At 37.3% G+C, this 13,056-nt stretch overlaps 2 protein-coding genes across 5 annotated transcripts; both read right to left on the bottom strand.

The window, feature by feature from the left end:
* Window positions 1-373: 373 nt before the first annotated feature.
* Window positions 374-3,159, bottom strand: LOC126616942 (S-type anion channel SLAH2-like). The gene is made up of 5 exons (XM_050285055.1): window positions 2,704-3,159; window positions 2,094-2,597; window positions 1,225-1,998; window positions 1,063-1,094; window positions 374-971 (listed from the first exon to the last, which is right to left on the bottom strand). Exons 1-5 carry the CDS (start codon window positions 2,863-2,865, stop codon window positions 620-622), a joined length of 1,824 nt encoding a protein of 607 aa, XP_050141012.1. The 5' UTR covers window positions 2,866-3,159; the 3' UTR covers window positions 374-619.
* Window positions 3,160-6,179: 3,020 nt separating this feature from the next.
* Window positions 6,180-8,451, bottom strand: LOC126616958 (S-type anion channel SLAH3-like). 4 transcript variants are annotated; one of them, XM_050285066.1, is made up of 5 exons: window positions 8,363-8,451; window positions 7,742-8,260; window positions 6,832-7,609; window positions 6,700-6,727; window positions 6,180-6,596 (listed from the first exon to the last, which is right to left on the bottom strand). In XM_050285066.1, the coding sequence occupies exons 1-5, from the start codon at window positions 8,372-8,374 to the stop codon at window positions 6,233-6,235; spliced, it is 1,701 nt and encodes a 566-aa protein (XP_050141023.1). In that variant the 5' UTR covers window positions 8,375-8,451; the 3' UTR covers window positions 6,180-6,232. The 4 variants fall into 4 exon arrangements, with proteins under 4 accessions (XP_050141023.1, XP_050141027.1, XP_050141019.1 ...); XM_050285070.1 differs by lacking the exon at window positions 8,363-8,451 and having other exon boundaries at window positions 6,180-6,377; window positions 6,509-6,596; window positions 7,742-8,356; XM_050285062.1 differs by lacking the exon at window positions 8,363-8,451 and having other exon boundaries at window positions 7,742-8,356.
* Between the last annotated feature and the right edge of the window lie 4,605 nt (window positions 8,452-13,056).

The following is a 13,056-nucleotide window of genomic DNA, read 5'->3' as shown; positions in this document are numbered from 1 at the left end:
TTGGTGGATATAGCAATTAGCATGGAGAAGTATTGCGGTGATGGCGAGGGCAATGGAGAGAAATCCCGCAGCAAGAGACCAGCATGATTGTCGAATGATGATGCATCAGGAGTCCTTATATATGATATTCCTATTCGTGATGAAGATGTAACCTTTGACGAATGCTAGTATTTCTCCACAACCCTAGTACGATTCAAAACAACCAGAATCATGCCCTAATTGTTCCGAAGGCTGTTGTTAACAAATTTTTCATTTTTATGCTCACAAAAATTCCCAATTCTCCCTTCCATTTTTTATGAAAGGCCTAAACTTACAACATATAGAGCCAAAGTAAATCCTAAATACGGTCATTCTCAAGAATGCATGCAATTGGTTAAGCAAAATCATTGACCTTTTTCTCTAGCGGTTCCAGAAAACTATCGTACACACACTATATTGCCAGTACCCTTCTCTCACAACAATTCAGCAATCATAATTTTGCCCTAATCTTATTGATTTACCACCTAAGATATGTTTTTCACTCTACACATGTTCACGGGAACCATGAAATTTCGAACCTATGTTCCTCACATGTTCGAGTAGTGGCATACTATCATATAAAGTTATCATTACTCGAACTTCATAGCTTGGCATCTTCTAAATCTTTGTTTTCTAAACTTGTTGCTGACTTCAAGAATTTGTCAATATCCCTGGAGTCCGAGCTCCCATGTCTGAGGTGGAACCACTTCCTCTGTGCTTTTGGCTTTCTGTCACTGATGGCAATTGCAATGTCATTGGGGAAGAGGTCTTGAAGCACAAAGGCATGTAAGACGGTTACTATGAGGAGAATAGTGACTATGATTGTGGCAAAGACTGACAGTATGACAGCCATTGCTTGTGTTACCGCATTCGTGACTTCGTTCGAGTACCTGATGGTTGCAATGGCAGCACCAGTCATAGGGAAAGTATATGCCCACCATGCCAATGAAAACCTATAAAATCAAATGTAAATGAATGCTAGAAAACTGAAGTATAAATGATGTATTATTTTAGCCAGAGAAATGAATGGAAATGACATCTTACTTAAATCCTCTGAAGAAATTAACCCGAACTGCCTGTACAAGCAGCAAAGGAGGATGAAAAAAAATTAGAAAAGCTAGTCTTAACAAAATGGATGAATTGATTTTCAAAATTGTCTTGTTAATTCTAAAGCAGTGTATCTTAATTAGTTCAGGTAATACTTACCAGTGAGAGATAAAGGAACAACGCGATGAAGTACAAAATGCGTGAACCATAACCAAAGGAACCTTGGATTCTTGCCCATGCCATGGAAGCTACACTTGGTGCTGCAACAAAGAGAAAGAACACAGGATGGAGATCCTTTGGGATCACAGTTTCATTCGTCGGAAGCCTCTGATAGAGAGTTACAAATAAGACTAAGTAGTGAGCCATCCCAACACCAAAGAAAAATATCGGTCCTTCTTTTAGTCCCATCGACGCACCTAGTAATGCCCCCACAAAGTTACCGACAATTGAGATATGGTTAACAGGATTGGCTACCTTTGAAAGCCTACGTTGGCCTCCAGACATCCATTGTCCATAGATTTTAAGCTCAAGGCATAAGATTGGGGTCATGAGAATGTACCAAAGAGCTGGATGCAGTTTGTTAGCAAATGAAGGTGGTACTCCAAGAGCTAAGAACAAGAGGGCTATCCATGGGGCAAAGAAGAAGTTGACACGGATTGGGTGGTAGTATTCACGACGAACTGCTTCAAAGTAAAGGGTCACCTTTAGAAGATAGATGCAGGCAACAACAACTAAAAGAGCAACTGAAATGCACCACAAAACTAGATTTGGTATTAAGTTTAAGTGGAGATATTTCGTGGAGGCAGAGGTAGGAATGGTCTTCCACAAAATAGCTTGGCTGCTAACACCAAGGCATATGCTAAATGCGGAAACAGGATACCGGAGAAGAAATGGCCACTGTTTGTCTTCTGGAAGGAGTATTTTCTCGGAAGCCTGTTTGATCAAATTAAAGATGCGAGATAAAAATTTGAATAGCAAGGCAATATGAAACATTATTTGTAAATGTTGAAGAACATCAAGGACATTACCTTAAGGGTGTCTAACTCTGGCCCTTCAAGTGCATCAAAGTATCGGTCTGCAGGTAAACGTTCAACTTCTGCATTTTGCGCATTATCATTCTCTGTTTCAGTCTCCCTTGGCGTCTTTCCACGGAGTAGTGTCATCTGCCTTTCAAGTTTCCCGGACCATGTTTTGAAACTATCAAACCTCTTATCTTTCAACCTTTCAATGTTCGGATGATAAGAAAAATGTCCATTGATAGTCGCATGCTCAATTGCAGCTCTTTTTGGCATTGGCTGGGAGTGAAATTTCACGGCTTTCGGCTGTTTGCTGCCGCTGATCTCAGTTGGGGAAGAAGAATTTGGAATTTCATTGTTGGAACTTGTTTCACCACCGAAGAGCATTCTTTTGCTGTTTTGTAAATGAATTTCCATTGGTGACGGTGGCATGCTAATAGAAATGGAATAAACCCTTTGATGATTTGGGAGTTCGGATTCATCAACTATGCTTTCTAAAGCAGCTATCTCAATTCCCTGCTCATACAATTGGATACCAGAAGTTACAATATGATGAAATTGACACGAAAACAAAGTAGAGAAGTAAATCTTACACACGAAAAGAAGGTTTTCAATAAATTACTTCGGCTGGACTGATAGGTTGATGATCACTTGATTGTACAAATATACACTCCTCAACATTATCAAATCCAACCACTTCATTTGATGATATATATTTGATAAGAGACGGAAGTTCCGGGGAATTCTGGTTTCCAGAATCCAGATTTTTGCTGTTCTCCATCATCACCGTTAAGAAATACAGCTGAAAACATTAAGAAATGTAGCTAAATGTGCAGTATATATAAACAGATGAGCACTTTTTTCTGGCGCAACAATTATCCAATTTTTCAAATCTAGGCTGTCCCAATCGAATTACCGTCCGACACATCATGTGGCTTGAAGGGGATATCACCTATTTTATATTAATTGTTTAACAAATAAAGAAGACGATGAAAAATGTGAGTACAACTTGTAATTTGTTAATTGCACTGCAATGAAAAATATACACAAGTCAAACCAAAGCAGAAAACTATATGAAGGGAAATGTACATTCTTATACTACTGCTTCTCATAAGTGTTTTTCTATTAGAAGTGCATCGATCTTAAAAAACGAAAATATTTATTGAGAAAATACTTTAATTGCTTCTTAAAATAAGCACGTAGCCTGTTTATTTCATTAAGAGTAAACTGTCAGTTTACCCCCTAAACTTTCACCTCACTTTCGATTTCCCCCCCTGAACTTTTCTATTGGAAAATTAAGGACTCAAACTAATTTTTTTAGCCAATTTGCCCCCTACCGTTAGTTTTCATATATTCCATCCATATTTCCGTTAAGTGAGACCATGTACACAACATGTGAGGGTAGTTAAATTATTTCACTCTTAAAAATGATTAAAAAACTGAAAAATAAAAAAAAAAACAAAACTTTCCCTCTATTTTTTCCCGCTAATTCTTATCCTCGATTTTATTTTTCCCTCTCATTCCTATGCATGAGAAATGACATATGGTGTTATTGTCTACCATTTTTATTTTCTCTAACAAATTAATAATTTGACAAATGCTAATGGTGCTATTGTCTCCAAAGCAGTGCATTAATATAAGAAACCCTAGTCTTTTTTATGGACATGTTTCTTATATTAATGTACTGCTTTGGAGACAATAGCACCATGAGCATTTGTCAAATTATTAATTTGTTAGAGAAAATAAAAATGGTAGTACATGCTTCAAGAAAAAGATTAACTTAGCTACTTATGAAGACAATAACACCATATGTTATTTCTCATGCATAGGAATGAGAGGGAAAAATAAAATTGAGGATAAGAATTAGCGGGAAAAAATAGAGGGAAAGTTTTGTTTTTTTTTTATTTTTAGTTTTTTAATCATTTTTAAGAGTGAAATAATTTAACTACCCTCACATGTTGTGCACATGGTCTCACTTAACGGAAATATGGATGGAATATATGAAAAACTAACGGTAGGGGGCAAATTGGCTAAAAAAATTAGTTTGAGTCCTTAATTTTCCAATAGAAAAGTTCAGGGGGAAATCGAAAGTGAGGTGAAAGTTCAGGGGGTAAACCGACAGTTTACCCATTTCATTAAACACTTTAAACACATTTTGTAACTCAAAATCACTTTTAATTTTTTTATTAAGCATTATCATAAGCGTTTTTAAACGCTTTTGATTATTTTAAGAATACTATTTGATATTAACATAATCCTTCTCTATTTATATTTCATCGTCGGTCAACCACTCTGGAATAAAATTGCAAATTTGCAAGGTTACAAAACATCAGAATATCAACAGCTGTTAGTCAAATGTTAATGCAAAAAACAGGGACCGTACAAGTAGAAGAAGCAGTCCCCACATACAGCTAGAACAACAAGATTAACATTAGTTTAGTACTAAAAATTACTGAATATCTGGGAATTGATAGGTACTAATATTTGGTGACTGACAATTGCCTTAGCATATTCTTTAAAAAATTCAAACATGGTTGCCAATACAATCCGGAAAATTGGGACTTTTTAATTAAGTACTAATTAATGCAGCTAAGCTTACATTATAAAATTAATACATCTAAACCTGTAGCAATCCGATAACTTGTCTTAATGTGCAATTTTGTTCGTCTGATTTCCTCGCCCTTGCGTATGCCGGATTAAAAAAATAAAAAATACAGCTAAGTCCGGGAAATCATGAGATATCCTCTTATAGGGTTATTCCACCTTGCATGCATACTCCATCTGAAAACTAAGAACTAATCCCAAAGTCTACTGAAATTTGCAGCGATAAGCTGCAGTGTGACTCAGCGAAGATGGCAGAGATGGCAACAATTCGCGAAGGTCTCCGGGCATGCTGTAGGGAAGCAGTACAGGACTTAATCATTGAGTCTGATGCGCATGAGGTGATTCGCGTACTGAATAAGGAGATGAGACCGGATGCTAGTGCGGAAGGTTTAGTTCATGATATTTGGATGTTTAGTGAATGCGTTCGTTCCGTGGAGTTTGTGTTCTCGCCGAGAGAAGGCAACGAGCAGCACACTCGTGGCGGCGTTTGTATTTAAAAAGGGAGGCTCGTTCGAGTGGGATTGTATTGGTCCTCTTTTTCTGTTTAATGCTTTAGCTGAGGATGTAAACCTTTTGATTCGAATTTAATATTAGTTATCTCTTTAACAAAAAAAAGGCAAATAAAATAGAATAAAACTGATCCCAAATTTTATGCCCAAAGAGAAATAGAGGCCACTGAATCTGGTAACTGACCCAAATTTAACAAGCAATGGGAATGGAAAAAAAAAATGGGTTCTTTTCGTGACTTCCCTAAAATTCGTAATGGATAAACTCAATTTCAGGAATTTGATTAATCAGGGGAGGAGATGTTAATCCAATTCCCTTTTTGAAGAAAGTTGAGGTTTCATTATAAAACCAATTGTAAATCTGGGGAATAGCCCAACTTACTTATAAGTTCATCCAAGGTGTCTCCTCTTATCAATGTGTGATTCATTCTCAACGTGCCCCTTCACATGTGACAAATTTTCAAGTCTAATACATAGACAACACAATGAAGTAACGTGAAACACGTGTGGATGTTTGACTTTACACATAGGACACCTGCTCTGATACCATGAAAAAAGTTGGGATTTTACCATAAAACCAATTGGCAATATAGGGAGTAGCCCAACCTCTTATAAGCTGCAAGGTTCCTCCTCTCGTCAATGTGAGATTCATTCTCAACACGTCCCCTCACGTGTAACAAATTTTCAAGTCAAACACATGGACAACATGATTTAGCTAACGTGGAGCACGTGTGACGGTTAGGCTTCACACGCTGGCCAATCTACTCTAATACCATGAAGAAAGTTGAGGTTCCACCATTAAACTAATTGGCAATATGAGGGTAACTCAATTTACTGACAAACTCATGCAAGATCCCTCCTCCTATCATTGTGAGATTCATTTTCAACACTTTCCTTTCCTTTCCTTTTCTCATTCCGAAGTTATCCAATTCCTTATTCCTCTATTATTGATAATTAAATAAACCCTTAGTATAAACTCGAATATCACTTGTATGAAAAATGAAAAACCATAGATCCTTTTATTTTTCAGCTAATTACATTTTACACCATGGCATCTCGATGCAAGTTTCTCTCTGAAGTTTGGGGTTGCATCTCAAAATGGGTCACGATCTTGACAGCTTCTGAATCGTTGTTCTCGTAGCCATTTACATGGAACCACTTCTTGTTAGGGTTTGGCTTTCTGTCACTAATGGCAATTGCAATGTCATTAGGGAAGAGGTTTTGAAGCACTAAGCCATGCAAGATAGTTGTTATGAGAAGAGCAATGACTGTGATTATGGCAATGAGAGAGAGTATGACAGCCAGAGCTTGTGTTACCACATTTGTGACTTCATCTGAATACTTGATGGTTGCAATAGCAGCACCAGTCATTGGGAAAGTATAAGCCCACCATGCCATAGAAAACCTATGAAAACACAAATGCAAATGAATGTGATCAGAAAAATATCCAAGTCCAAAAATTACAAAATTTGGATTCAGTTTAGTGCGCAATGAAAGCGATATCTTACTTAAATCCTCGGAAATAATTAACCCGGACTACCTATAAGAGCACGAAAAGCTAAAAGTTACAAATTAATACTCAATACTAGCCAGGCTTAACAAAATGGACATGATCAGATCTTAGTTCAGGTTATATATACTTGCCAGTGAGAGATAAAGGAACAAGGAAATGAAGTACGCAATCCGCGAGCCATGATCAAAGGAGCCTTGGATTTTTGCCCATGCTACTGAAGCTATACTTGGTGCTGCAACAAAGAGAAAGAACACAGGATGGAGTTCTTTTGGGATCACGGTATCATTTGTTGGAAGTCTTTGGTAGAGAGTAACAAATAATACAATGTAGTGAACAAACCCTATAGCAAAGAAGAATATTGGTCCTTCTTGTAGTCCCATTGATGCACCAAGCAACGCCCCCACAAAGTTCCCAACTATTGCGAGATGGTTGAAAGGATTCGCCACTTTTGAAAGCCTACGCTGGCCTCCGAACATCCACTGTCCATAGATTTTAAGCTCGAGACATAGAAGCGGAGTCATGAGAATGTACCAAAGAGATGGATGTAGGTTGTTAGCAAATGAAGGTGGCACTCCAAGAGCTAAGAACAAGAGGGCTATCCATGGAGCAAAGAAGAAATTGATACGGATTGGATGGTGGTACTCACGGCGAACTGCTTCAAAGTAAAGGGCTACTTTTACAAGGTAGATGCAAGAAACAATAGCTAAAAGGACAACTGAAATGCACCACAAAACTATATTTATTGTTAAGCTCATGTGGAGAAATTTCATTGAGGCAGAGGTAGGCAGGGCCTTCCACAAAATTGCTTGGCTGCTAACGCCGAGGCAGATGCTAAACGAAGAAACTGGATACCGAAGAAGAAATGGCCACTGTTTGTCTTCCGGAAGCAGTATTTCCTCTGAAGGCTGTTAAATCAAAAGTTGAGAGGAAAAATATATATGTTAGCTTCAAAGGAGAACAACCAAAATCATATGAAAGACAACAATATCAAAATATTGCAAATATTTTATAGGAACATAACCCAAAAGACAGATTACCCTAAGAGTATCCAATTCTGGCCCTTCCAATGCATCAAAGTATCGGTCTGCAGGTAAACGCTCGATTTCTTCGATTTTCCCATTAACATTCTCAGATTCAGTTTCCCCCGGTCTATTTCCATGGAGAAGCGTTATCTTCCTGTCGAGTTTTCTGGACCATGTTTTGAAAGTATCATATCTCTTATCTTTCAAACTTTCAATACTCGGATGAGAAGGGAAATGTCCAGTGTTCATTTCCTCTTCAAATGCAGAGCTTTTTTCCATTGGCTGAAGGTGAAATTTTGCTGTCTTCGGCAGTGTGCTGCTGCTAGCACCTTTAAGTGTGGCAGAAGAAGCTGGGATTCCACCGATGAAGAGATTTCTTTTTTTGTTCTGCAAATGGATTTCCTCTGGTGATGTTGGCATGCTAATAGCAACAGAATGCTCACGTTCATCGGATCTAATCTCCTCAGCATCACCAAAGCCAACCTCTTCATTTGATAATATATACTTGATGAGACATGGAAGTTCAAGGGATTTCTGTTTTCCAGAATTCATATTTTTGTTATTTTTCATCATAAAAATTTGCAGCACAAAGTGTTAAGTGCATCAGAAACTGCCAAATTAAGTCAAACAATTTACCAACGTTTGCATATGGGGGCAGTCCTAATCGATGTCATGAATCACTCACGATTAATCGAAAAAAAATATGCAATATAACCACCGAAAGTTACATTAGTATGAATTGTGAAGATATTTTCGAAAGTTTTTTGTGGTGGATCATGTATGTTGCAAAGATATTTTCAAAATTATTTTTTTCTGTGGTTGATGTACATATCTTACATGTTATATTAATCGTGAATGAATATGCTACTTTAAGACTATTTTTAAAGTTTCATACATACATGATTAGCTTTTTTTTCTTTGTCGAACTTTATACATATTTTCTATTCTTTGCTACTTGCTGAATTAGTATTAAAACCTTTTGTTATAATTAGATATTAATTCATTATTTATGTAAATTAAACATAAAATCTTTCATTTATAAATAAGAGAAAATGCCACTAAGACTGGTACTAGCTAGTGATCTCAACTTGGCATTTTTGCTTTTGGATTGGTGCTCTCAACTAATTCGGCCTGATTCAATATTATTGTTCCCAACTCAATTGGCCCAATTCAACATCGGCATTTATTTTGGGTCAATTTTGCGAACATAGAACTCATACCAGAGTGCTATGTGAATTTGTGAATCTTTATGCTTAGCCTAGCTAAAAATAAGAGCTCCTAGAACTTATACCGGAGTCCTATGTGAAATTTTCATGCTCAGTTCGGATCATAAATGTTGCTACAAGTTCACATTTTAGCCTCCAAATATGGTCAGAAGAGGCTGAAATACCTCTGTGACTCTTCCCGACCTCCGGAAGAGTGGACTGCAGTGGTAAAACCATTAACTGATCCATATAAAAAAAAGGGTTAAGTACAAAAAACTACCTCAACTATTGGTGTCACGACACTGTCATACCTCATCTTTTAAAATTGACAATGTCATACCTCATCTTTTAAAATTGACAATGTCATATCTCATCTTATGAATTTGTGCCAATGTTATACCTTCCGTTAGCTTGGCGTGAATTTCTCAGTTAAATGCTGATGTGGCTTGATCCGGGGCCCATTTTCTATTAAAAAATTATTAAAAACTAAAAAAATCATTTAATATTTTTTAAATATTAAAATAATAAAGAAAAGTTAAAAATAAAAAATAAAAATCAACAATCAGTTCGGCCCCTTCCTCCCCTTCTCTCTCTTCTCCCCATCTTTTTCTTCTTCCCCCTTCCTGCAACTTCAACCCAGAAAAAGAAGAGAAAAAAAAAAAAAAAAAAAACCAATTTGTCTTCCCCGCTCCCCACCCCCTCTTCTCCCCGCACCCACTCTCCGCACCCAACCTCCCCACCATCCCACCCACCCTCTGCACCCAACCTCGCACCCATTACCTGCAACTTAAAAAAAAAAAAACCCCAGATCTCGTTGAGGTGAAAGGGAAGAGGGTGGGTATCGGGGGGGGGGGGGGGGCGAGATGGACAAACTGGGTGTCCTTTTTTGTTTTTTTTTTTCCCTTCTCTCTTTTCTTCTTCTTCTTCTTCTTCTTCTGCAGGTTGGGTGGGGGGGGGGGGGCCTAGTTGGGGTTTTTTTTTTCTTTTCTTCTTCTTCCTCCTCCTTCTTCTTTCTAGGTTGCAGGGGTTGGGTTTGTGGTTCCTCCTTCTTCTTCTTTCTGGGTTTGTTGGGGGGGGGGGGGAAGGGGACGAACTAGGTTGGGTTTTTTTTTTTTTCCTTCTTCTTCTTCCTCCTCCTTCTTCTTTCTAGGTTGCAGGAAGGGAGGCAGATTGTCTGCCATCCCATTACCATCTCCTTCTACATTGTGCGGTCACGGTTAAGCCACATCAACATTTTATATTGATTTTTTTATAGAGATAATAAGACATGTTGACGTGGCTTAACCATAACCGCACAAATAAGAGGGGATGGGAAGGGCATGGTAAAAGGAGGGCAGACAATCTGCCTCCTGCAAGAAGATGGGGAAGAGAGAGAGGGGGAGGACGACTTTCTATTAAAAATGGGAAGAGAGAGAGGAGAGAGAGTTTAAAAAAATTATTTTGTTTAATTTTTAATTATTAAAAATATATTTAATTATTAGTGAGTGGATCCTGCATGTAGCCACGTCAACACTTAACAGAAAAATTAACAGAAAAACTGACGAAGGTATGACATTGGCACAAATTCTAAAGATGAGGTATGACATTGTTAATTTTAAAAGATAAGGTATGAAAGTGTCGTGAAACCAATAATTAAGGTAGTTTTTTGTACTTTACCTAAAAAAAAAAAGTACTATGTTTGGCTTCTATCGCAGTCAATCGCTCCCTAATCTTACCTAAGCTTCTAATCTCAACTCTTCAAAAAATTCAATGGTCACGACTCACAACAATTGAATGTTAATCTTTCCATAATGCATTGACATTTTAAAATTTTCTTTTCCAATCTTGAAATTAGTTTTACACATTTTGATATATGGTTCAGGGCCATGGTACTTGGGTGAACTCTATTTCCTTGAGTACCGAATATGTTCTTCGTATGGGAGCCTTTGAACACACTTGCAAGCAATATTCATCTCCGGAGGAAATGAAGAAGGTTATTTTTTTATTGTTTTGTTTATAGTTGCATTTGTTTTCCTTGTTCCGTCCAAGTTTCTAAAAAAATAGAAAAAGAAAATAATTGAAACGTTACCGATTACCCCATGGTCTATACGTAACATTTTTGCTTTTGCTCCAATGCTCTCAACTCACTTGGCCTTCCCATCCCCACAAACATAGAAGTAAAAGTTTACTCTTTCGTGCTTTCCCTAGCTAAAAATTAGAAGGGTACAAGCTTCGTCTAGAGGGCATAATCTTGTGAATCATCCGGTAAGTGTATACTTATGTGTGTCATGACAGAACTTCTTCGTCTGGTGGAGAGCATCGTAGGAAATCTTCATGCTTTGGTACCATGTAAATATCTTAGAAATGCATTATATTGTATTGATATCACAAGGTACATATATATACAAGTCTATAACTTGGGGCTCAAAGAATATAAAATCCATAAGAATTACAAAACCTAGTCAAATAAAATCATAACCGGATTCTCCTACCCTAACAATGCCCATCAAGTTCTTTCCAATGTTAGTACAATGGGGTAGAAGCTACTGGAGAGGGAAGCCAACAATTGCCACTTTTATAGTAGGCCATTCGACATGTTGCCATTTTCCTTTTGGGTATGGGGGCTAACGACATTATGTTTTATTGATTAAACAAGATTAAAGATGATCTGATTAGTGGCGTGGTATTCTAACGTGACAGAATCTCAAGAATATTGCCAGGATCTTCTTCTTTTTTGTCCTTTTGTTGGTCATGTTTAATCAATATTTTCTTTAATTACATATTGGGCCAGCATAAACTGTATAAAAGATTGCGCAATCTAATTAAAATCCAGTTAATCCTCGGTTTTGGTCCAGGCCTACCCCAAGACTTGACCTTATTTTCCCCCAGTTTTTTGCTCATTGCAATAGAAAGATCGACCTCCCCCTCCTCTCTCTCTCTCTCTCTCTCTCTCCCCCCCCCCCCGCGGGCGAAAAAAAAGGATTATGGTTCGTTTCCAAGCACCTTTGTTCTTGAGAATAAAACCCTAACCAAGATTCTTTATTTTACAACTATTTTATGAACAATCAAACGGTTTAATTTGGCCCTACTTTTTTGGAACCAAGGCTTCCTGGACATTTGTTAAGCTACCGGAATCGGAGGCACAAGAGTGGGAATTTCTTGTGAATCTTTTAATTTGTGGGACTAGTACTGGACTGCTGCACTTGGCATAAGTTTAGTGGTCAAATTGCATCTTTATATTTCTTTTCCTAAACAAATGATTTCTTCCCCACCAAGCACTAGCTAGTCAGCACTATAAGAAGCCAATGAAACATATATCCGAGGCAATTTATCAGTTATATATACCATGCCCAATTAATATATATATGTAAACCACTAAGCCCTACATGTATAAAGCATCAACCAAAATGTTGTCACATCAATCTTTGTTACCACTAATTCATTAATGCATTTCGATGACCTAATTAAAAACAGGGATTTAGAGTCGATCATGCAAGATACAATTGAGAATGTGACACGATTTTCAGTGATTTTGCGTCCAACAGGTACCTAGCTACGATCAAGGAAGTGGTAGACACAGTCCCAAACAAATAATATAATATAAATAAATAAATTAGTTATCATCTCAAGATATGAAGGTATGTTTCGTATCGAAAATTTGTCAAACCTTGCATGTGTTTATAAGATAATTGACAATATAATAGTAATTTAACTCTTTATAAGCCCTAACAAGGTTTACTTCTTAGCTCATTTTGGACTTTTTGCTTTTAAATTTCTATATATGTATTTGCCACTTTTTAAAGGGCTCTCAGAATAAAAAGTGTTGATCCACAATTTTTTTTTTTTTTTTTTTTGGGGAACCTCGGCGGCACTTGTTTGTTTAGTCTCGCTCTTTATCTTGAGAGCCAATAGTGTTTGATGGTCGTTTTCTCCTTGTTTACGAAAGAGAAAGACCATCAAACTTCATACAGTAAGGAAAACGATAGATCGAAGCAGTGGGAAAGGGTTGAAAATTCACGAAAGTTGTTTCTCTTAGTTGAAAGCTACAACTGCAACTTGGCATGGAAATAGGAAAGCATATTGTCCTAACATAACCTGATAACGATGGCTTTACTGCATGGGTTTACTTCTCCCCTTTGCTTTTAG

The sequence above is a fragment of the Malus sylvestris genome, chromosome 1 (genome assembly GCF_916048215.2).
Source record: "Malus sylvestris chromosome 1, drMalSylv7.2, whole genome shotgun sequence".
NCBI classification, from domain to species: Eukaryota; Viridiplantae; Streptophyta; class Magnoliopsida; order Rosales; family Rosaceae; genus Malus; species Malus sylvestris.
The sequence above is the reverse complement of the archived record's forward strand: the minus strand, read 5'-3'. Positions and strand labels throughout refer to the sequence as shown.

Bases quoted from the DNA above. Each gene is read 5' to 3' on its own strand.
- LOC126616942 (XM_050285055.1), bottom strand. From the start codon at position 2,865: ATGATGGAGAACAGCAAAAATCTGGATTCTGGAAACCAGAATTCCCCG. The intron at 1,999-2,093 runs GTAATGTCCTTG...TTGATCAAACAG, and splicing joins CAGAGTTAGACACCCTTAAG to GCTTCCGAGAAAATACTCCT. The intron at 1,095-1,224 runs GTAAGTATTACC...CTGCTTGTACAG, and splicing joins TGTTCCTTTATCTCTCACTG to GCAGTTCGGGTTAATTTCTT.
- LOC126616958 (XM_050285062.1), bottom strand. From the start codon at position 8,299: ATGATGAAAAATAACAAAAATATGAATTCTGGAAAACAGAAATCCCTT. The intron at 7,610-7,741 runs GTAATCTGTCTT...TTGATTTAACAG, and splicing joins CAGAATTGGATACTCTTAGG to CCTTCAGAGGAAATACTGCT. The intron at 6,728-6,831 runs GTATATATAACC...TCTTATAGGTAG, and splicing joins CCTTTATCTCTCACTGGCAA to TCCGGGTTAATTATTTCCGA.